Source organism: Protomyctophum bolini (genome assembly GCF_963924005.1).
Source record: "Protomyctophum bolini genome assembly, chromosome: 4".
Taxonomy (NCBI): domain Eukaryota; kingdom Metazoa; phylum Chordata; class Actinopteri; order Myctophiformes; family Myctophidae; genus Protomyctophum; species Protomyctophum bolini.
In genome coordinates this window covers 2,324,421-2,348,828 of record NC_137865.1, presented here as the reverse complement: position 1 = coordinate 2,348,828, position 24,408 = coordinate 2,324,421, and the positions used below count along the sequence as shown (strand labels likewise).

The 24,408-nt window shown below is 42.1% G+C and overlaps 2 protein-coding genes across 4 annotated transcripts; both read right to left on the bottom strand.

Annotated features, from left to right (window-relative positions):
- Window positions 1-3,804: 3,804 nt before the first annotated feature.
- On the bottom strand, window positions 3,805-15,515 carry LOC308313719 (alpha-1-antitrypsin homolog). Of its 3 annotated transcripts, XR_013963910.1 has the most exons (6): window positions 15,348-15,515; window positions 13,529-13,982; window positions 12,688-12,958; window positions 11,547-11,694; window positions 10,995-11,294; window positions 3,805-3,876 (listed from the first exon to the last, which is right to left on the bottom strand). XR_013963910.1 is itself a non-coding variant. In XM_080761006.1 (5 exons), exons 1-5 carry the CDS (start codon window positions 15,438-15,440, stop codon window positions 3,996-3,998), a joined length of 1,302 nt encoding a protein of 433 aa, XP_080617132.1. In that variant the 5' UTR covers window positions 15,441-15,515; the 3' UTR covers window positions 3,805-3,995. The 3 variants fall into 3 exon arrangements, 2 of the variants coding, with proteins under 2 accessions (XP_080617132.1, XP_080617133.1); XM_080761006.1 differs by lacking the exons at window positions 10,995-11,294; window positions 11,547-11,694; window positions 12,688-12,958; window positions 13,529-13,982 and adding exons at window positions 4,450-4,597; window positions 5,586-5,856; window positions 6,437-7,034 and having other exon boundaries at window positions 3,805-4,187; XM_080761007.1 differs by lacking the exon at window positions 3,805-3,876 and having other exon boundaries at window positions 10,928-11,294.
- Window positions 15,516-17,988: 2,473 nt separating this feature from the next.
- LOC308314882 (alpha-1-antitrypsin homolog) lies at window positions 17,989-22,384 on the bottom strand (the record flags this gene model as incomplete). The annotated part of the gene is made up of 5 exons (XM_080762652.1): window positions 22,217-22,384; window positions 20,412-20,865; window positions 19,563-19,833; window positions 18,424-18,571; window positions 17,989-18,180 (listed from the first exon to the last, which is right to left on the bottom strand). Exons 1-5 carry the CDS (start codon window positions 22,307-22,309, stop codon window positions 17,989-17,991), a joined length of 1,158 nt encoding a protein of 385 aa, XP_080618778.1. The 5' UTR covers window positions 22,310-22,384.
- Window positions 22,385-24,408: the final 2,024 nt, after the last annotated feature.

Sequence of the window (24,408 nt, the reverse complement as noted above, 5' to 3'; positions counted from 1 at the left end):
TTTGTACTATTGTCTTTTTTTTATATCCTTTTTATTATTTCAGTCAGGGTCAGCAGTTGACAGACAGACGGACGGACGGTTTGGACATATAGAATTTGATATAAAGCTTCTCAAAGCAATTTTGTTTCATGCATTCTTGTACGGTATAATTATTTGAATAAAATTGTCTATTTAAAACCAGTATCAATGGACACATGGAGTAAATATATGAAGCAGCTAGGGGTCCTATTGGGGAGGTTCCAGGGGGTCCCCAGCAGCAGGGGTCCTATGTGGAGGTTCCAGGGGGTCCCCAGCAGCAGGGGTCCTTGGGGAGGTTCCAGGGGGTCCTTGGGGAGGCTCCAGGGGTCCTTGGGGAGGTTCCAGGGGGTCCTTGGGGAGGTTCCAGGGGGTCCTTGGGGAGGTTCCAGGGGGTCCCCAGCAGCAGGGGTCCTATGTGGAGGTTCCAGGGGGTCCCCAGCAGCAGGGGTCCTTGGGGAGGTTCCAGGGGGTCCATGGGGAGGCTCCAGGGGTCCTTGGGGAGGCTCCAGGGGGTCCTTGGGGAGGTTCCAGGGGGTCCTTGGGGAGGCTCCAGGGGGTCCTTGGGGAGGTTCCAGGGGGTCCTTGGGGAGGCTCCAGGGGGTCCTTGGGGAGGTTCCAGGGGGTCCTTGGGGAGGTTCCAGGGGGTCCTTGGGGAGGTTCCAGGGGGTCCTTGGGGAGGCTGATTGGGTCTGGCTTATTAGCCAGGCTAGGAACTTTTGACTTTGAAATGTTTTGTAGTTTGTGAACGCCCAAAGCATTGTCAATGGCAATAGAATATCACAAACTACACCTAATGTATAGAACCTCCAAACTTTGACACGTTTGCCTGAAAATGAATCTTTTGGACATTGAGACATTTATAATGTGGCTCAATGGCAGATTTTGGCACGTCAAAAAAAATCACTTTCACACTTTATATAATTCAGCTTAGAAGAAAAGTATGCATATATGCAGTTAAGACCTAAACTGCTTCCTATACATTCTGACCACTAGATGGAGCAGTTGGACAGATAATTTGTGCAGCCTACAAACAGCTACAGTATAAGTGTGGAGAAAGTGTTTCTTTCAGTTACAAATGTTTGATTCGAACTTCTATATTTAGCATGGTATGGTTACTTACACACATGAGAAATAGTTATCTGAAAGAAATGCATTTCTTATAAATAGTGATACTATGGTGGCCTGCCCACTGTATTAGAACATGTGGTGAATAAAAACCTTAAATCATTATTAGATTATAAATTACAGACTCAATCTAAGGTCGGTAATTGCATAATGCCAATTACCATCCCAAAATGAAACCATCAACTTTTCAATATGAAAACACACACACACACACACACACACTTGACGTTTGTGTAATAACTTCAGTTTGAGTTTGTTAGTTTGACAAAAGTGTCAGGTGAAACCTGACCTATTAAGCTGTCTTAATGGTCTTCACATTCTGTGAGGACAAAAGGTGCATTGGAAAAGGTGCATTGGAAACTGAATGTTCATCACTGAAGCTATCATGTTTGCACTATTGATAAAACAAATGTTTTTAGTTTACCGTAGTTTATATTCCGCTAATATATTGTCTGATATTGTTAAGTAAAGTGTTCCTATCCCAATTTTGACTTTTAATAATTTCCACTTGATTATCCTATATCCTATGAGCCCTCTGTCCTGATGGATCAAATTGGTTTACTAAATAGCTGGATAGACAGGGAGACTATTAATGAACAAAAACACTGCATAGCAATGAATATAGAGCCATTTAAGACACTTCACTCCATCTCGAAAGTGATGGAAAAAATAGTCTATGAACAGGTTGAAAAGTATCTTGCCACTAATAAATTGTTGTACGAGTTCCAATCTGGTTTCAGAACATCCCACTCCACTGACACATGCCTTCTCTATTTGAGCGACCACATCAAACACGAGGTGGATGCTGGAAAATACTGCGGCATGGTCATGCTGGACCTCCAAAAGGCTTTTGACACCGTGAACCACTCCATACTGGTTAACAAGCTTAAAGCTATTGGTTTTGATAGCACATCAGTGAGCTGGATGCAATCCTACCTGGAGGGGAGAGAACAGATGGTGGAAGTGAACGGAACACTGTCCCCCCCCCTCCCAGTGAGCTGTGGCGTCCCACAAGGAAGCATACTAGGGCCTTTACTGTTCCTAATATATGTAAACGACATGACTTCAGCTTGTGACTGCAACTTGTTCCTGTTCGCAGACGACTCAGCACTGCTGGTCTCGGACAGGAACAAACTGCAGGTTGAAAAGACCCTCAGCTCTGAACTCGGTAGAATCTGCACCAGCCTCGCTGATAACAAACTATCCTTACACCTGGGAAAAACTGAATCCATTCTCTTCGGATCAAATAGTAATCTCAAAAAGGCAGATGGCTTCTTGGTTAGAGTTGGTGATGATATTATCACACGGAAGGATCAAATTACCTACCTAGGTTCCATCCTGGAGGCCAATCTTTCCGGTGATAAGATGGCCACCAACGTAATCAAAAAAGTCAATCAAAGAACAAGATTCCTCTACAGGATCTCCTCACTGGTCGACAAAAACACCTTGAAGACCTTAACAGGAGCCCTCGTACAAGGTTTCTTTGACTATGCATCCACCTCCTGGTACCACAGCACCTCAAAGGCCCTTAAAACAAGGCTCCAGACCTCCCAAAACAAACTGGTCAGGCTCCTACTTGGCCTCACCCCCCGAACCCACCTCACCCCTGCCCACTTTGACAGGCTGGGATGGCTTAGGGTCGACGACAGAGTACAGCATCTTGCAATGGGTCTGGTCCACAAGATTAGATACACCACCAAGATACCCATGTACCTGTCTAAATACTTCCTTAATGTAAACGAAGTCCACACCCACAACACCAGAGGGAGTGCAACAAACCATGTACAACCCAGATTCGGCACAAACAAGGGGCTAAATTCTTTTCGCTCCTATGCGACCAAAATGTGGAACGCCCTACCAACAGTCATTAAGACATGTGAATCCCTTGGCTCCTTCAAAACTGCTCTCAAAGGGCACCTACGGATGGCTGCAATTCGAAACTGGCCTCTGTAAAAGCTGAATTTTTATCTGGATTGTACTATGTTTTTGTATGGACGTGGTGTTGGGTGCCTGCACATATGCACACATGGCATAAACGCATGGTGTTGTGTGCAGGCGCCCTACACTCTGTCTTTGTACTATGGATTGTACTATGTTTTTGTATGGACGTGGTGTTGGGTGCCTGCACATATGCACACATGGCATCAACGCATGGTGTTGTGTGCAGGCGCCCTACACTCTGTCTTTCGTTTTCTTTTATCCCCCTGTTCCCCTCACTGTATATATATATTTTCCCCTTTTCGCTTCCTATATGATGAATTCCTGTTCTGTTCTTAACTACATAGAAGTGTCTATTTGTTTGTCTCTAAATGTTTTGATGAATTGAACAATGTGGACCCTGTTATAAACAAGTGTAAGGCTTAATTGGGTCGTCCACTCACAGTTAACAGTCTTTGTATTGAGTTTGTGCTTGAAATGTACTGTAATTCTGCAAACTGTTAATAAAGATTTCAATCAATCAATTCACTTACTCCCCTTAAACAAAAACTATACCTCCAGATTATAACTAAAGGACAACTACTTTTAAAACACAGAAGATGTGAAGGGTATACACGGTAAAATATAGTGTTAATTTAACTCTGAGAAAGAGGAAACTTTATTTTCTCAGATTTAAATCAATCCGAATGAGAGAGATTTCAACAGGATGCAGGCGACGGCATCTTCTTTCACTTATTTTATTGAAAAAGGATTTCAAGAAAACATACATACAAGGTTACAAACAAAAAGGTAAAACTAAAAAAACATGACAAGACAAAAAGGCTGCATTCTACTCAATAGTTTTTACTGTATTTGTTTTTGGTTTTGTCATACATTGTCAATGGGTGCGACGACATCTTCTTGACTCATTCCTTCTACGCGGCAGTAGGATTGCTGATCTTTCCCATGAAGAGGATGCTCCCGGTGGAGTGCTCCAGGATGAAGACCAGGAAGGGCCTGTCGAGTTTCATAGTGTGTGGCATGCTCATGGGCATCATCTCAATAGTGGTGGCGGCAGCCGCCTCCGTTCCCGTCTCATCCACGCTCAGAACGGCCTTATGGGACACCTGTAGAAGAACCAGGAAGGTGTGGTGAAAAGATCTTTGTCGTACAAATGGAAATAGAATTGCCGATCTACAAGAAGGACTTCATCATAGGACGGATGATAAATTAAGCACAACTCTGCAAGTACATAATTATGAAACTGTTCATGCCCATTTATATAGATCATATATTTCAACTTTTCACATACACCCATTATTTCCACATAGATCACAAGGCATTTTTCTCCTGTAAGAACCATATGATGCACATCTTCGGCTGTCCTACCTTGGAGACCTTGAGCCTTGGCTCCACAGAGATGCCGGAGAAGTCGGCGGTATCTCCGAAAGCATCGGTGATGCCCATCTCCTTCAATGTGCCCTCCAGGGAGGCGGAAGCTGAGATCTTAAACTTGGGCAGGAACAGATCCACCGAGCTGGAGCACACATGAAATTCAGTGAAAGTCAGTGTTATGCCGTTTGTAAGAAAATTAAAATACAGGCTCCAAATTCCGACAAGCACTCACCGAAAATAATAATACAGAAAAAAATGGTTGGGGAAGGCTTGGGTTCAGTTTTGAGGGCAGTATTTAAAGATGAGAGGGTGGGTTCAGTTTGAGTTCCATAGAGAGGGTGATGGCAACTGAAAAAGCGCCGAGACCCTCCATACATTATACACTAAACATACGGTTTATACATTTAACTGAACAAACTGGTGGCTGACTCAATCATGCATACACAATATAATCCATAACGTTAATTTAGTTGATAGACCTAGATGGCACTGGTTCTCAAAATCTGGGTCTGGGGACCCCCAGGAACAGTTTAAAACACTTAAGGGACCACTTCACCATTATCACTAGGCACATTTGGTCATTTCAAACAAGATGTTAAACCTTTTATTTGTATTATATTATTTTATTAGTATAGAATAGCCATTTCAGAATGCTAATGAAAATTTGCCAGGAATCCAAATCCCCATTGATGATGTCATCGTGGTTTCTGACTCTGTCCATAGCCCAGAGTGAGTAGACAGACTTTGCATATGGTTTTTGGGGGGCCAATTGAACCCCCTTCTACTAAGGAGGTGCCTGCCACAAACTCCTTTCACACATTTGTGGCCAAATAAGTGTCAATGTTGGGTTCAAATGTTTGATAACCACCGCTTCACACATGACCATTTGTTGCAAAATGCAACTTCTTACAATCATTACCCCCAATGGCAGTTGCCTTGGTGTGGTTGACCTTTAAACTGTTTTGTTACCAGGAGTTTGGACTAGTAGCATGGGGCGATTTGGGTTTAAGAGTTAAATTAAATGAACACTAAGGATTTTACAGTGTATATCAGGCTAACCTCGAACTGAACAAATTCAACAAAAACCTTTCCCAGAAACTCATACAAAAAACAAAAGCAAACCCTTTTACCTCATGAAGAGGGAGTCTTGCCAGCATTTGATGTAGTCCTTGTTGATGTTTGCCTCCACCTCCTGCATCTTGCCCTCGTCAGGCAGTACGATCATCATGGAGGTGTTGCTCTTGTAGGGCAACAGGATGACAGAGGTGTGGTTCGTCAGGTCCTGGTAGAAGTCGTAGCGGCCGGTCCTCTCCATCATGTCCACCTTGACTGTCAAGGCGTCGTCCACCTTGAAGTCTTCCTTATATGTCCGCGAGGCCTCAAATGGTTTCTCCCACTTCCCTGTACGAGGCCACATTTAATGCTGGTGTTAATTCAACTCACGGAGTGTACAGATGTAGCCAAATGGACACTTGGGGGTCTATTTTATTACATCGGTACACTCTCTACAAATGGATAAATGAACACTGAGAATTGGTACTGTATAAGAGAGCAAATATTGACTATCATGGGTTTGTTTTTTTATTATTGCCATTCATTCTTTTGCTGTGTGGAGGGAAGATTAAATTATAGAGACCGAGTAATAAAATTCAAATAGATTACAGTATAATCCATAATCATCTATGTTTGCAGGGCATAAGGATGTAATACCAGTGCATTGTTGCTGTCTCACGCACTGTATATCCTTATAAAAAACAAAATCTAATTATGTTTACCAACAGACGTTCAATGCACCAGTCGACCACAGTTTAACTTTAGATGTTGTCTGAGAGCGTGGAGGATTTTCATGACATGCAGTTGCCAAGGTATATAAAATACACGCAGCAACTGCCACGCAGGCAATCAACCAAAGCATGTTGTGTACGTCTCTGCATTAATGAGTTAGTTGCACACAAATGCTTGTGAATGATGCATCTCCTACCTCTGAAGAAGACATAGTTGATCAGCACCATGGCCGTGTCAGCGTCCAAAGAGGTCAGCAGGTCTGTGATCTTGTCCTGGGTCTTATTAGCAATGAAACCGTTGATCTGGGCTAGGGCTCCAGCCACATTGGCAAAGTCGACGAACATGGCCTCGCTGGCATAGTATTGCTTGATGTCCGCGAGGAACTCCTCCGGGTTCTTGAAGCCTTGGCGCAGGGCCACGGCGTTGCCGATGTCCAGCTGCTGGGCGTCGTGCTGGTGAGCGAGCGCGTGAATGAGGTGCTCGTAAGCCTCGTTCACCTGGGCCTGCGACATGTTGTTGTAGCCCAGGGTGCTGAACATCTGGTCGTGGGTGTCACCTCTGGCTCCTGTGGCCAGCATCGCAAGGGCGGTTGAGATGCCCAGCGGGGAGTAGAAGATGTTCTCGCCGGCGGCAGCCTTGGCACGCAGGTTCTTGTAGAGGGCAAAGGCAAAGTCAGCGTTTGGGGGAGACAACTTCTCAGCGTGGCCCATGTGGTCTCCACTGTGTAGCATGGCCAGAGCCACAGCCAACAGTGCCGCAAACGCACAAATAGAAAGGCCACACATCTCTATCACCTGTGAAGATGAGGCGGAAGGAATCAAAGGTTTGCATTGTATTATTTCTTAATCTATATTAGTTTTAAATATTCATTCATCAAAATGTACTTCAACATGACCAAAAATATACAGTATGTCCCATTTGGAAAAATAAAAACAAAAACATTTGAAAATGGCAGATCTAGAAGTTCAATGTGACTCATTGCAATGCATTGTGAGTTTGTAGATCAGCCACTTGTTTCAAATGGCCAGAATATGCCTGTATGACAATGTAGGTTAGCCACAAATTTTAATGAGCGGATGAATCTAGAGTTGCAATACCCTCCATTGACATCCCATTGAACCAAATTGCATTTCCAATCTGCTTGTATTAAACAACGTTAAATTCACTAACATTGCAGCTGTAGGGAAAGCTTTGATTATATCCTCTATCTGCAAAGCATTCATTTCATAAATCTAGACATGATGTTTGACTGAAAGCCTGCCATCGCGCAAATTCCAGCTTTTCCCCCAGAGGAGAAAAACTTCATCACATTATGATCTACTTTGTCAAGAAATTATGTGCAGGTGATTATTGGAAGCGCTTGTCAAAGTCAGGAGTATATGCAGTATGCAGGAGGCAGCAGCACGACCGGTTAATAAAAACGAGTAGGCTACTTCCAAACTCCAACACTTAAAAAAAATATCAGAGCATGGAACTTCTTGACAGAAAGTAACTCATAACATGTCTGTGGATTTTTATCAAACAAACACTTTGAAGATAGAAAGAGGATAATTCAAGCTTGGCCTAGAGCTGTAATGTAATTTCATACAAGCAAAAGTAAAAGTAATTTGGATCAATGAGAGGTTAATGGACGCATATTGCAAGATAGATTCATCCCATTTAAAAAAAATCTAGAATTGCAAATTGCAGCTAAATGTAGATCATGTTTTGTAATAATTCAAATCTACAAAAGACACTAGTAGTCAAGTTTCCAAATAATAGATTATAAAAGTACAATACTGTCCACATGCAGTACTTCAGTAAATATAATGATTTACTTTACACCACTGTTTAGTTTAAAACAGTGTTTGCTTTGTTTGTTTCCTTCTCAAAAAAGGACAAACATTCCTCAGATTGTTGTCACAATAAACCATCAACAGTCAAACAAACAATGTTTAAACAATAACCCGTTTACTTTAAGGAGGCTAAACCCCTCCATGTGCTTCTCTAACAAACATCTCTTACCTTGAAACAGGGCGGACACCAGACACCCTGCAGTGCGCATGCCCGTTCCTATTTAAGTCTAAATCCCCGCCCACTGCATCCGGGATGTTCATCAACGTCACATGGAAGTCCGTCCGTCATTGGTCCCGATGGTCCGTCAGAGTGAATGGGTCAATCAATCAATCCACTGCAGCTGTGTGCGCACACACACACACACACACACACACACACACACACACACGCACACACACACACGCACACGCACCCGTACAGTCTGCTTCAAATCAGCAATGAAGAGCTGGGGCTTGGCGGACAGTGCAGCATGCGAGTGCGACGAGCCCGAGCAATCTGCCGAACACATAATTAACACCTGCCCCCTGTACAGACCTCCTTCAGAGGCCGGCCTCTTCCACGTGGGACCAGAGACAAGGGCGTGGCTACTCGATACTGAGTTGGACATTTGAGGATGATACACGAAAGAAGAACGTACAGTCGTACACGCACACACACAAACACACACACACACACACACACACACACACACACGCGCACACACACACACACACACACACACACACAGTGTGTGTGTGTGTGTGTGTGTGCGTGTGTGTGTCACACACACGCACACAACATACAATTCAAAGGGCTTTATTGGCATGAGAAAACATATGTTTACATTGCCAAAGCAGTACACTGTAGCCTACAGGCTACATTATCCAGGCTTGGTGCGGCCCGGTCTCCTGCGGGAGGTTTGCACATGCTCAGGGTAAACAGAAACTGCGATGATGGATTGTTCCAGCAGAGGTGATAGATAGAAAGCTCATAACTTGTGTTGTAAATAATGAGATCCAGAACAGTTGAGAATTAAACAGCTTCCCCTTTCAAATGTTTTATATCATCCACAGCACTTGAATGACAGAACAGTATCCATGTTCCTTTGTCATGTAGCCTACTAAAGAACATGGGAAAATCCACAAAAGAAAATATACAAAAACATTAACATTAGTAAATGTACCTGTCCTTTATCTTTCAGTTTGTTATACACAACAGTTTTTCCACAGTTATGAAATTGATATACTTTTTTTTAAATAAAAACAAAATCAACTTTGTACTATTCTCTTTTTTTTATATCCTTTTTATTATTTCAGTTCAGGGTCAGCAGTTGACAGACAGACGGACGGACGGTTTGGACATATAGAATTTGATATAAAGCTTCTTAAAGCAATTTTGTTTCATGCATTCTTGTACGGTATAATTATTTGAATAAAATTGTCTATTTAAAACCAGTATCAATGGACACATGGAGTAAATATATGAAGCAGCTAGGGGTCCTATTGGGGAGGTTCCAGGGGGTCCCCAGCAGCAGGGGTCCTATGTGGAGGTTCCAGGGGGTCCCCAGCAGCAGGGGTCCTTGGGGAGGTTCCAGGGGGTCCTTGGGGAGGCTCCAGGGGGTCCTTGGGGAGGTTCCAGGGGGTCCTTAATTGGGGAGGCTGATTGGGTCTGGCTTATTAGCCAGGCTAGGAACTTTTGACTTTGAAATGTTTTGTAGTTTGTGAACGCCCAAAGCATTGTCAATGGCAATAGAATATCACAAACTACACCTAATGTATAGAACCTCCAACCTTTGACACGCTTGCCTGAAAATGAATCTTTTGGACATTGAGACATTTATAATGGGGCTCAATGGCAGATTTTGGCACGTCAAAAAAAAATCACTTTCACACTTTATATAATTCAGCTTAGAAGAAAAGTATGCATATATGCAGTTAAGACCTAAACGGCTTCCTATACATTCTGACCACTAGATGGAACAGTTGGACAGATAATTCGTGCAGCCTATACAAACAGCTACAGTATAAGTGTGGAGAAAGTGTTTTTCAGTTACAAATGTTTGATTCGAACTTCTATATTTAGCATGGTATGGTTACTTACACACATGAGAAATAGTTATCTGAAAGAAATGCATTTCTTATAAATAGTGATATTATGGTGGCCTGCCCACTGTATTAGAACATACGTGGTGAATAAAAACCTTAAATCATTAATACATTATAAATTACAGACTCAATCTAAGGTCGGTAATTGCATAATGCCAATTACCATCCCAAAATGAAACCATCAACTTTTCAATATGAAAACACACACACACACACACTTGACGTTTGTGTAATAACTTCAGTTTGAGTTTGTTAGTTTGACAAAAGTGTCAGGTGAAACCTGACCTATTAAGCTGTCTTAATGGTGAAGCTATCATGTTTGCACTATTGATAAAACAAATGTTTTTAGTTTACCGTAGTTTATATTCCGCTAATATATTGTCTGATATTGTTAAGTAAAGTGTTCCTATCCCAATTTTGACTTTTAATAATTTCCACTTGATTATCTATGAGCCCTCTGTCCTGATGGATCAAATTGGTTTACTAAATAGCTGGATAGACAGGGAGACTATTAATGAACAAAAACACTGCATAGCAATGAATATAGAGCCATTTAATACACTTCACTTACTCCCCTTAAACAAAAACTATACCTCCAGATTATAACTAAAGGACAACTACTTTTTAAACACAGAAGATGTGAAGGGTATACACGGTAAAATATAGTGTTAATTTAACTCTGAGAAAGAGGAAACTTTATTTTCTCAGATTTAAATCAATCCGAATGAGAGAGATTTCAACAGGATGCAGGCGACGGCATCTTCTTTCACTTATTTTATTGAAAAAGGATTTCTAGAAAACATACATACAAGGTTACAAACAAAAAGGTAAAACTAAAAAAAACATGACAAGACAAAAAGGGCTGCATTCTACTCAATAGTTTTTACTGTATTTGTCATACATTGTCAATGGGTGCGACGACATCTTCTTGACTCATTCCTTCTACGCGGCAGTAGGATTGCTGATCTTTCCCATGAAGAGGATGCTCCCGGTGGAGTGCTCCAGGATGAAGACCAGGAAGGGCCTGTCGAGTTTCATAGTGCGTGGCATGCTCATGGGCATCATCTCAATAGTGGTGGCGGCAGCCGCCTCCGTTCCCGTCTCATCCACGCTCAGAACGGCCTTATGGGACACCTGTAGAAGAACCAGGAAGGTGTGGTGAAAAGATCTTTGTCGTACAAATGGAAATAGAATTGCCGATCTACAAGAAGGACTTCATCATAGGACGGATGATAAATTAAGCACAACTCTGCAAGTACATAATTATGAAACTGTTCATGCCCATCATACATTTCAACTTTTCACATACACCCATTATTTCCACATAGATCACAAGGCATTTTTCTCCTGCAAGAACCATATGATGCACATCTTCGGCTGTCCTACCTTGGAGACCTTGAGCCTTGGCTCCACAGAGATGCCGGAGAAGTCGGCGGTATCTCCGAAAGCATCGGTGATGCCCATCTCCTTCAATGTGCCCTCCAGGGAGGCGGAAGCTGAGATCTTAAACTTGGGCAGGAACAGATCCACCGAGCTGGAGCACACATGAAATTCAGTGAAAGTCAGTGTTATGCCGTTTGTAAGAAAATTAAAATACAGGCTCCAAATTCCGACAAGCACTCACCGAAAATAATAATACAGAAAATACGGGATTGGTTGGGGAAGGCTTGGGTTCAGTTTTGAGGGCAGTATTTAAAGATGAGAGGGTGGGTTCAGTTTGAGTTCCATAGAGAGGGTGATGGTAACTGAAAAAGCGCCGAGACCCTCCATACATTATACACTAAACATACGGTTTATACATTTAACTGAACAAACTGGTGGCTGACTCAATCATGCATACACAATATAATCCATAACGTTAATTTAGTTGATAGACCTAGATGGCACTGGTTCTCAAAATCTGGGTCTGGGGACCCCCAGGAACAGTTTAAAACACTTAAGGGACCACTTCACCATTATCACTAGGCACATTTGGTCATTTCAAACAAGATGTTAAACCTTTTATTTTAATTATATTATTTTATTAGTATAGAATAGCCATTTCAGAATGCTAATGAAAATTTGCCAGGAATCCAAATCCCCATTGATGATGTCATCGTGGTTTCTGACTCTGTCCATAGCCCAGAGTGAGTAGACAGACTTTGCATATGGTTTTTGGGGGGCCAATTGAACCCCCTTCTACTAAGGAGGTGCCTGCCACAAACTCCTTTCACACATTTGTGGCCAAATAAGTGTCAATGTTGGGTTCAAATGTTTGAGAACCACTGCTTCACACATGACCATTTGTTGCAACATGCAACTTCTTACAATCATTACCCCCAATGGCAGTTGCCTTGGTGTGGTTGACCTTTAAACTGTTTTGTTACCAGGAGTTTGGACTAGCAGCATGGGGCGATTTGGGTTTAAGAGTTAAATTAAATGAACACTAAGGATTTTACAGTGTATATCAGGCTAACCTCGAACTGAACAAATTCAACAAAAACCTTTCCCAGAAACTCATACAAAAAACAAAAGCAAAACCTTTTACCTCATGAAGAGGGAGTCTTGCCAGCATTTGATGTAGTCCTTGTTGATGTTTGCCTCCACCTCCTGCATCTTGCCCTCGTCAGGCAGTACGATCATCATGGAGGTGTTGCTCTTGTAGGGCAACAGGATGACAGAGGTGTGGTTCTTCACGTCCTGGTAGAAGTCGTAGCGGCCGGTCCTCTCCATCATGTCCACCTTGACTGTCAAGGCGTCGTCCACCTTGAAGTCTTCCTTATATGTCCGCGAGGCCTCAAATGGTTTCTCCCACTTCCCTGTACGAGGCCACATTTAATGCTGGTGTTAATTCAACTCACGGAGTGTACCGATGTAGCCAAATGGACACTTGGGGGTCTATTTTATTACATCGGTACACTCTCTACAAATGGATAAATGAACACTGAGAATTGGTACTGTATAAGAGAGCAAATATTGACTATCATGGGTTTGTTTTTTTATTATTGCCATTCATTCTTTTGCTGTGTGGAGGGAAGATTAAATTATAGAGACTGAGTAATAAAATTCAAATAGATTCCAGTATAATCCATAATCATCTATGTTTGCAGGGCATAAGGATGTAATACCAGTGCATTGTTGCTGTCTCACGCACTGTATATCCTTATAAAAAAATCTAATTATGTTTACCAACAGACGTTCAATGCACCAGTCGACCACAGTTTAACTTTAGATGTTGTCTGAGAGCGTGGAGGATTTTCATGACATGCAGTTGCCAAGGTAATACACGCAGCAACTGCCACGCAGGCAATCAACCAAAGCTTGTTGTGTACGTCTCTGCATTAATGAGTTTGTTGCACACAAATGCTTGTGAATGATGCATCTCCTACCTCTGAAGAAGACATAGTTGATCAGCACCATGGCCGTGTCAGCGTCCAAAGAGGTCAGCAGGTCTGTGATCTTGTCCTGGGTCTTATTAGCAATGAAACCGTTGATCTGGGCTAGGGCTCCAGCCACATTGGCAAAGTCGACGAACATGGCCTCGCTGGCATAGTATTGCTTGATGTCCGCGAGGAACTCCTCCGGGTTCTTGAAGCCTTGGCGCAGGGCCACGGCGTTGCCGATGTCCAGCTGCTGGGCGTCGTGCTGGTGAGCGAGCGCGTGAATGAGGTGCTCGTAAGCCTCGTTCACCTGGGCCTGCGACATGTTGTTGTAGCCCAGGGTGCTGAACATCTGGTCGTGGGTGTCACCTCTGGCTCCTGTGGCCAGCATCGCAAGGGCGGTTGAGATGCCCAGCGGGGAGTAGAAGATGTTCTCGCCGGCGGCAGCCTTGGCATGCAGGTTCTTGTAGAGGGCAAAGGCAAAGTCAGCGTTTGGGGGAGACAACTTCTCAGCGTGGCCCATGTGGTCTCCACTGTGTAGCATGGCCAGAGCCACAGCCAACAGTGCCGCAAACGCACAAATAGAAAGACCACACATCTCTATCACCTGTGAAGATGAGGCGGAAGGAATCAAAGGTTTGCATTGTATCATTTCTTAATCTATATTAGTTTTAAATATTCATTCAGCAAAATGTACTTCAACATGACCAAAAATATACAGTATGTCCCATTTGAAAAAATAAATACAAAAACATTTGAAAATGGCAGATCTAGAAGTTCAATGTGACTCATTGCAATGCATTGTGAGTTTGTAGATCAGCCACTTGTTTCAAATGGCCAGAATATGGCTGTATGACAATTGACAATGTAGGTTAGCCACAAATTTTAATGAGCGGATGAATCTAGAGTTGCAATACCCTCCATTGACATCCCATTGAACCAAATTGCATTTCCAATCTGCTTGTATTAAACAACGTTAAATTCACTAACATTGCAGCTGTAGGGAAAGCTTTGATTATATCCTCTATCTGCAAAGCATTCATTTCATAAATCTAGACATGATGTTTGACTGAAAGCCTGCCATCGCGCAAATTCCAGCTTTTCCCCCAGAGGAGAAAAACTTCATCACATTATGATCTACTTTGTCAAGAAATTATGTGCAGGTGATTATTGGAAGCGCTTGTCAAAGTCAGGAGTATATGCAGTATGCAGGAGGCAGCAGCGCGACCGGTTAATAAAAACGAGTAGGCTACTTCCAAACTCCAACACTTAGAAAAAATATCAGAGCATGGAACTTCTTGACAGAAAGTAACTCATAACATGTCTGTGGATTTTTATCAAACAAACACTTTGAAGATAGAAAGAGGATAATTCAAGCTTGGCCTAGAGCTGTAATGTAATTTCATACAAGCAAAAGTAAAAGTAATTTGGATCAATGAGAGGTTAATGGACGCTATTGCAAGATAGATTCATCCCATTTAAAAAAAATCTAGAATTGCAAATTGCAGCTAAATGTAGATCATGTTTTGTAATAATTCAAATCTACAAAAGACACTAGTAGTCAAGTTTCCAAATAATAGATTATAAAAGTACAATACTGTCCACATGCGGTACTTCAGTAAATATAAGGATTTACTTTACTTTACACCACCGTTTAGTTTAAAACAGTGTTTGCTTTGTTTGTTTCCTTCTCAAAAAAGGACAAACATTCCTCAGATTGTTGTCACAATAAACCATCAACAGTCAAACAAACAATGTTTAAACAATAACCTGTTTACTTTAAGGAGGCTAAACCCCTCCATGTGCTTCTCTAACAAACATTTCTTACCTTGAAACAGGGCGGACACCAGACACCCTGCAGTGCCTCATGCCCGTTCCTATTTAAGTCTAAATCCCCGCCCACTGCATCCGGGATGTTCATCTACGTCACATGGAAGTCCGTCCGTCATTGGTCCCGATGGTCCGTCAGAGTGAATGGGTCAATCAATCAATCCACTGCAGCTGTGTGCGCACACACACACACACACACACACACACACACACACACACACACACACACACACACACACACACGTACAGTCGTACACGCGCACACACACACACACACACACACACACACATACACACACACACACATACAATTCAAAGGGCTTTATTGGCATGAGAAAACATACGTTTACATTGCCAAAGCAGTACACTGTACAGGCTACATTATCCAGGCTTGGTGCGGCCCGGTCTCCTGCGGGAAGTTTGCACATGCTCAGGGTAAACAGAAACTGCGATGATGGATTGTTCCAGCAGAGGTGATAGATAGAAAGCTCATAACTTGTGTTGTAAATAATGAGATCCAGAACAGTTGAGAATTAAACAGCTTCCCCTTTCAAATGTTTTATATCATCCACAGCACTTGAATGACAGAACAGTGTCCGTGTTCCTTTGTCATGTAGCCTACTAAAGAACATGGGAAAATCCACAAAAGAAAATATACAAAAACATTAACATTAGTAAATGTACCTGTCCTTTATCTTTCAGTTTGTTATACACAACAGTTTTTCCACAGTTATGAAATTGATATACTTTTTTTTAAATAAAAACAAAATCAACTTTGTACTATTCTCTTTTTTTAATATCCTTTTTATTATTTCAGTTCAGGGTCAGCAGTTTACAGACAGACGGACGGACGGTTTGGACATATAGAATTTGATATAAAGCTTCTTAAAGCAATTTTGTTTCATGCATTCTTGTACGGTATAATTATTTGAATAAAATTGTCTATTTAAAACCAGTATCAATGGACACATGGAGTAAATATATGAAGCAGCTAGGGGTCCTATTGGGGAGGTTCCACGGGGTCCCCAGCAGCAGGGGTCCTATGTGGAGGTTCCAGGGGGTCCCCAGCAGCAGGGGTCCTTGGGGAGGTTCCAGGGGGTCCTTGGGGAGGCTCCAGGGGTCCTTGGGGATGCTCCAGGGGGTCCTTGGGGAGGTTCCAGGGGGTCCTTGGGGAGGCTGATTGGGTCTGGCTTATTAGCCAGGCTAGAAACTTTTGACTTTGAAATGTTTTGTAGTTTGTGAACGCCCAAAGCATTGTCAATGGCAATAGAATATCACAAACTACACCTAATGTATAGAACCTCCAAACTTTGACACGTTTGCCTGAAAATGAATCTTTTGGACATTGAGACATTTATAATGGGGCTCAATGGCAGATTTTGGCACGTCAAAAAAAATCACTTTCACACTTTATATAATTCAGCTTAGAAGAAAAGTATGCATATATGCAGTTAAGACCTAAACGGCTTCCTATACATTCTGACCACTAGATGGAACAGTTGGACAGATAATTTGTGCAGCCTATACAAACAGCTACAGTATAAGTGTGGAGAAAGTGTTTCTTTCAGTTACAAATGTTTGATTCGAACTTCTATATTTAGCATGGTATGGTTACTTACACACATGAGATAGTTATCTGAAAGAAATGCATTTCTTATAAATAGTGATATTATGGTGGCCTGCCCACTGTATTAGAACATATGTGGTGAATAAAAACCTTAAATCATTATTAGATTATAAATTACAGACTCAATCTAAGGTCGGTAATTGCATAATGCCAATTACCATCCCAAAATGAAACCATCAACTTTTCAATATGAAAACACACACACACACACTTGACGTTTGTGTAATAACTTCAGTTTGAGTTTGTTAGTTTGACAAAAGTGTCAGGTGAAACCTGACCTATTAAGCTGTCTTAATGGTCTTCACATTCTGTGAGGACAAAAGGTGCATTGGAAAAGGTGCATTGGAAACTGAATGTTCATCACTGAAGCTATCATGTTTGCACTATTGATAAAACAAATGTTTTTAGTTTACCGTAGTTTATATTCCGCTAATATATTGTCTGATATTGTTAAGTAAAGTGTTCCTATCCCAATTTTGACTTTTAATAATTTCCACTTGATTATCCTATATCCTATGAGCCCTCTGTCCTGATGGATCAAATTGGTTTACTAAATAGCTGGATAGACAGGGAGACTATTAATGAACAAAAACACTGCATAGCAATGAATATAGAGCCATTTAAGACACTTCACTTACTCCCCTTAAACAAAAACTATACCTCCAGATTATAACTAAAGGACAACTACTTTTTAAACACAGAAGATGTGAAGGGTATACACGGTAAAATATAGTGTTAATTTAACTCTGAGAAAGAGGAAACTTTATTTTCTCAGATTTAAATCAATCCGAATGAGAGAGATTTCAACAGGATGCAGGCGACGGCATCTTCTCACTTATTTTATTGAAAAAGGATTTCAAGAAAACATACATACAAGGTTACAAACAAAAAGGTAAAACTAAAAAAACATGACAAGACAAAAAGGGCTGCATTCTACTCAATAGTTTTTACTGAATTTGTTTTTGTCATACATTGTCAATGGGTGCGACGACATCTTCTTGACTCATTCCTTCTACGCGGCAGTAGGATTGCTGATCTTTCCCATGAAGAGGATGCTCCCGGTGGCGTGCTCCAGGATGAAGACCAGGAAGGGCCTGTCGAGTTTCATAGTGCGTGGCATGCTCATGGGCATCATCTCAATAGTGGTGGCGGCAGCCGCCTCCGTTCCCGTCTCATCCACGCTCAGAACGGCCTTATGGGACACCTGTAGAAGAACCAGGAAGGTGTGGTGAAAAGATCTTTGTCGTACAAATGGAAATAGAATTGCCGATCTACAAGAAGGACTTCATCATAGGACGGATGATAAATTAAGCACAACTCTGCAAGTACATAATTATGAAACTGTTCATGCCCATTTATATATATCATATATTTCAACTTTTCACATAGATCACAAGGCATTTTTCTCCTGTAAGAACCATATGATGCACATCTTCGGCTGTCCTACCTTGGAGACCTTGAGCCTTGGCTCCACAGAGATGCCGGAGAAGTCGGCGGTATCTCCGAAAGCATCGGTGATGCCCATCTCCTTCAATGTGCCCTCCAGGGAGGCGGAAGCTGAGATCTTAAACTTGGGCAGGAACAGATCCACCGAGCTGGAGCACACATGAAATTCAGTGAAAGTCAGTGTTATGCCGTTTGTAAGAAAATTAAAATACAGGCTCCAAATTCCGACAAGCACTCACCGAAAATAATAATACAGAAAATACAGGATTGGTTGGGGAAGGCTTGGGTTCAGTTTTGAGGGCAGTATTTAAAGATGAGAGGGTGGGTTCAGTTTGAGTTCCATAGAGAGGGTGATGGCAACTGAAAAAGCGCTGAGACCCTCCATACATTATACACTATACGGTTTATACATTTAACTGAACAAACTGGTGGCTGACTCAATCATGCATACAGAATATAATCCATAACGTTAATTTAGTTGATAGACCTAGATGGCACTGGATCTCAAAATCTGGGTCTGGGGACCCCCAGGAACAGTTTAAAACACTTAAGGGACCACTTCACCATTATCACTAGGCACATTTGGTCATTTCAAACAAGATGTTAAACCTTTTATTTGTATTATATTATTTTATTAGTATAGAATAGCCATTTCAGAATGCTAATGAAAATTTGCCAGGAATCCAAATCCCCATTGATGATGTCATCGTGGTTTCTGACTCTGTCCATAGCCCAGAGTGAGTAGACAGACTTTGCATATGGTTTTTGGGGGGCCAATTGAACCCCCTTCTACTAAGGAGGTGCCTGCCACAAACTCCTTTCACACATTTGTGGCCAAATAAGTGTCAATGTTGGGTTCAAATGTTTGAGAACCACTGCTTCACACATGACCATTTGTTGCAACATGCAACTTCTTACAATCATTACCCCCAATGGCAGTTGCCTTGGTGTGGTTGACCTTTAAACTGTTTTGTTACCAGGAGTTTGGACTAGCAGCATGGGGCGATTTGGGTTTAAGAGTTAAATTAAATGAACACTAAGGATTTTACAGTGTATATCAGGCTAACCTCGAACTGAACAAATTCAACAAAAACCTTTCCCAGAAACTCATACAATCGTTAAAAAAGCAAACCCTTTTACCTCATGAAGAGGGAGTCTTGCCAGCATTTGATGTAGTCCTTGTTGATGTTTGCCTCCACCTCCTGCATCTTGCCCTCGTCAGGCAGTACGATCATCATGGAGGTGTTGCTCTTGTAGGGCAACAGGATGACAGAGGTGTGGTTCGTCAGGTCCTGGTAGAAGTCGTAGCGGCCGGTCCTCTCCATCATGTCCACCTTGACTGTCAAGGCGTCGTCCACCTTGAAGTCTTCCTTATATGTCCGCGAGGCCTCAAATGGTTTCTCCCACTTCCCTGTACGAGGCCACATTTAATGCTGGTGTTAATTCAACTCACGGAGTGTACAGATGTAGCCAAATGGACACTTGGGGGTCTATTTTATTACATCGGTACACTCTCTACAAATGGATAAATGAACACTGAGAATTGGTACTGTATAAGAGAGCAAATATTGACTATCATGGGTTTGTTTTTTTATTATTGCCATTCATTATTTTGCTGTGTGGAGGGAAGATTAAATTATAGAGACTGAGTAATAAAATTCAAATAGATTCCAGTATAATCCATAATCATCTATGTTTGCAGGGCATAAGGATGTAATACCAGTGCATTGTTGCTGTCTCACGCACTGTATATCCTTATAAAAAACAAAATCTAATTATGTTTACCAACAGACGTTCAATGCACCAGTCGACCACAGTTTAACTTTAGATGTTGTCTGAGAGCGTGGAGGATTTATGACATGCAGTTGCCAAGGTATATAAAATACACGCAGCAACTGCCACGCAGGCAATCAACCAAAGCTTGTTGTGTACGTCTCTGCATTAATGAGTTTGTTGCACACAAATGCTTGTGAATGATGCATCTCCTACCTCTGAAGAAGACATAGTTGATCAGCACCATGGCCGTGTCAGCGTCCAAAGAGGTCAGCAGGTCTGTGATCTTGTCCTGGGTCTTATTAGCAATGAAACCGTTGATCTGGGCTAGGGCTCCAGCCGCATTGGCAAAGTCGACGAACATGGCCTCGCTGGCATAGTATTGCTTGATGTCCGCGAGGAACTCCTCCGGGTTCTTGAAGCCTTGGCGCAGGGCCACGGCGTTGCCGATGTCCAGCTGCTGGGCGTCGTGCTGGTGAGCGAGCGCGTGAATGAGGTGCTCGTAAGCCTCGTTCACCTGGGCCTGCGACATGTTGTTGTAGCCCAGGGTGCTGAACATCTGGTCGTGGGTGTCACCTCTGGCTCCTGTGGCCAGCATCGCAAGGGCGGTTGAGATGCCCAGCGGGGAGTAGAAGATGTTCTCGCGGGCGGCAGCCTTGGCACGCAGGTTCTTGTAGAGGGCAAAGGCAAAGTCAGCGTTTGGGGGAGACAACTTCTCAGCGTGGCCCATGTGGTCTCCACTGTGTAGCATGGCCAGAGCCACAGCCAACAGTGCCGCAAACGCACAAATAGAAAGGCCACACATCTCTATCACCTGTGAAGATGAGGCGGAAGGAAGCAAAGGTTTGCATTGTATTATTTCTTAATCTATATTAGTTTTAAATATTCATTCATCAAAATGTACTTCAACATGACCAAAAATATACAGTATGTCCCATTTGAAAAAATAAAAACAAAAACATTTGAAAATGGCAGATCTAGAAGTTCAATGTGACTCATTGCAATGCATTGTGAGTTTGTAGATCAGCCACTTGTTTCAAATGGCCAGAATATGGCTGTATGACAATGTAGGTTAGCCACACATTTTAATGAGCGGATGAATCTAGAGTTGCAATACCCTCCATTGACATCCCATTGAACCAAATTGCATTTCCAATCTGCTTGTATTAAACAACGTTAAATTCACTAACATTGCAGCTGTAGGGAAAGCTTTGATTATATCCTCTATCTGCAAAGCATTCATTTCATAAATCTAGACATGATGTTTGACTGAAAGCCTGCCATCGCGCAAATTCCAGCTTTTCCCCCAGAGGAGAAAAACTTCATCACATTATGATCTACTTTGTCAAGAAATTATGTGCAGGTGATCATTGGAAGCGCTTGTCAAAGTCAGGAGTATATGCAGTATGCAGGAGGCAGCAGCGCGACCGGTTAATAAAAACGAGTAGGCTACTTCCAAACTCCAACACTTAGAAAAAATATCAGAGCATGGAACTTCTTGACAGAAAGTAACTCATAACATGTCTGTGGATTTTTATCAAACAAACACTTTGAAGATAGAAAGAGGATAATTCAAGCTTGGCCTAGAGCTGTAATGTAATTTCATACAAGCAAAAGTAAAAGTAATTTGGATCAATGAGAGGTTAATGGACGGCATTGCAAGATAGATTCATCCCATTTAAAAAAAATCTAGAATTGCAGCTAAATGTAGATCATGTTTTGTAATAATTCAAATCTACAAAAGACACTAGTAGTCAAGTTTCCAAATAATAGATTATAAAAGTACAATACTGTCCACATGCGGTACTTCAGTAAATATAATGATTTACTTTACTTTACACCACCGTTTAGTTTAAAACAGTGTTTGCTTTGTTTGTTTCCTTCTCAAAAAAGGACAAACATTCCTCAGATTGTTGTCACAATAAACCATCAACAGTCAAACAAACAATGTTTAAACAATAGCCTGTTTACTTTAAGGAGGCTAAACCCCTCCATGTGCTTCTCTAACAAACATTTCTTACCTTGAAACAGGGCGGACACCAGACACCCTGCAGTGCCTCATGCCCGTTCCTATTTAAGTCTAAATCCCCGCCCACTGCATCCGGGATGTTCATCTACGTCACATGGAAGTCCGTCCGTCATTGGTCCCGATGGTCCGTCAGAGTGAATGGGTCAATCAATCAATCCACTGCAGCTGTGTGCGCGCACACACACACACACACACACACACGCACACACACGCACACACACGTACAGTCGTACACGCACACACACACACACACACACACACACACACACACACACACGTACAGTCGTACACGCACACACACAGACACACACACACACACACACACACACGCACACACACACACGCACACAACATACAATTCAAAGGGCTTTATTGGCATGAGAAAACATACGTTTACATTGCCAAAGCAGTACAGGCTACATTATCCAGGCTTGGTGCGGCCCGGTCTCCTGCGGGAGGTTTGCACATGCTCAGGGTAAACAGAAACTGCGATGATGGATTGTTCCAGCAGAGGTGATAGATAGAAAGCTCATAACTTGTGTTGTAAATAATGAGATCCAGAACAGTTGAGAATTAAACAGCTTCCCCTTTCAAATGTTTTATATCATCCACAGCACTTGAATGACAGAACAGTATCCATGTTCCTTTGTCATGTAGCCTACTAAAGAACATGGGAAAATCCACAAAAGAAAATATACAAAAACATTAACATTAGTAAATGTACCTGTCCTTTATCTTTCAGTTTGTTATACACAACAGTTTTTCCACAGTTATGAAATTGATATACTTTTTTTTAAAATAAAAACAAAATCAACTTTGTAGCCTACTATTCTCTTTTTTTTATATCCTTTTTATTATTTCAGTTCAGGGTCAGCAGTTGACAGACAGACGGACGGACGGTTTGGACATATAGAATTTGATATAAAGCTTCTTAAAGCAATTTTGTTTCATGCATTCTTGTACGGTATAATTATTTGAATAAAATTGTCTATTTAAAACCAGTATCAATGGACACATGGAGTAAATATATGAAGCAGCTAGGGGTCCTATTGGGGAGGTTCCACGGGGTCCCCAGCAGCAGGGGTCCTATGTGGAGGTTCCAGGGGGTCCCCAGCAGCAGGGGTCCTTGGGGAGGTTCCAGGGGGTCCATGGGGAGGTTCCAGGGGGTCCTTGGGGAGGCTCCAGGGGTCCTTGGGGAGGCTCCAGGGGTCCTTGGGGAGGTTCCAGGGGGTCCTTGGGGAGGCTCCAGGGGTCCTTGGGGAGGCTCCAGGGGGTCCTTGGGGAGGTTCCAGGGGGTCCTTGGGGAGGCTGATTGGGTCTGGCTTATTAGCCAGGCTAGGAACTTTTGACTTTGAAATGTTTTGTAGTTTGTGAACGCCCAAAGCATTGTCAATGGCAATAGAATATCACAAACTACACCTAATGTATAGAACCTCCAAACTTTGACACGTTTGCCTGAAAATGAATCTTTTGGACATTGAGACATTTATAATGGGGCTCAATGGCAGATTTTGGCACGTCAAAAAAAAACACTTTCACACTTTATATAATTCAGCTTAGAAGAAAAGTATGCATATATGCAGTTAAGACCTAAACGGCTTCCTATACATTCTGACCACTAGATGGAACAGTTGGACAGATAATTCGTGCAGCCTACAAACAGCTACAGTATAAGTGTGGAGAAAGTGTTTCTTTCAGTTACAAATGTTTGATTCGAACTTCTATATTTAGCATGGTATGGTTACTTACACACATGAGAAATAGTTATCTGAAAGAAATGCATTTCTTATAAATAGTGATATTATGGTGGCCTGCCCACTGTATTAGAACATACGTGGTGAATAAAAACCTTAAATCATTATTACATTATAAATTACAGACTCAATCTAAGGTCGGTAATTGCATAATGCCAATTACCATCCCAAAATGAAACCATCAACTTTTCAATATGAAAACACACACACACACACACACACACACACACACACACACACACACACACACACACACACACACACACACACACTTGACGTTTGTGTAATAACTTCAGTTTGAGTTTGTTAGTTTGACAAAAGTGTCAGGTGAAACCTGACCTATTAAACTGTCTTAATGGTCTTCACATTCTGTGAGGACAAAAGGTGCATTGGAAAAGGTGCATTGGAAACTGAATGTTCATCACTGAAG

Excerpts from the sequence above, each read along its gene's own strand:
- LOC308313719 (XM_080761006.1), bottom strand. The coding sequence starts at position 15,440 with ATGAACATCCCGGATGCAGTGGGCGGGGATTTAGACTTAAATAGGAAC. Across the intron at positions 7,035-15,347 it reads GGTGTCCGCCCTGTTTCAAG|GTGATAGAGATGTGTGGCCT; the intron begins GTAAGAAATGTT and ends TCATCTTCACAG. Across the intron at positions 4,188-4,449 it reads CAAGGCTCAAGGTCTCCAAG|GTGTCCCATAAGGCCGTTCT; the intron begins GTAGGACAGCCG and ends GTTCTTCTACAG.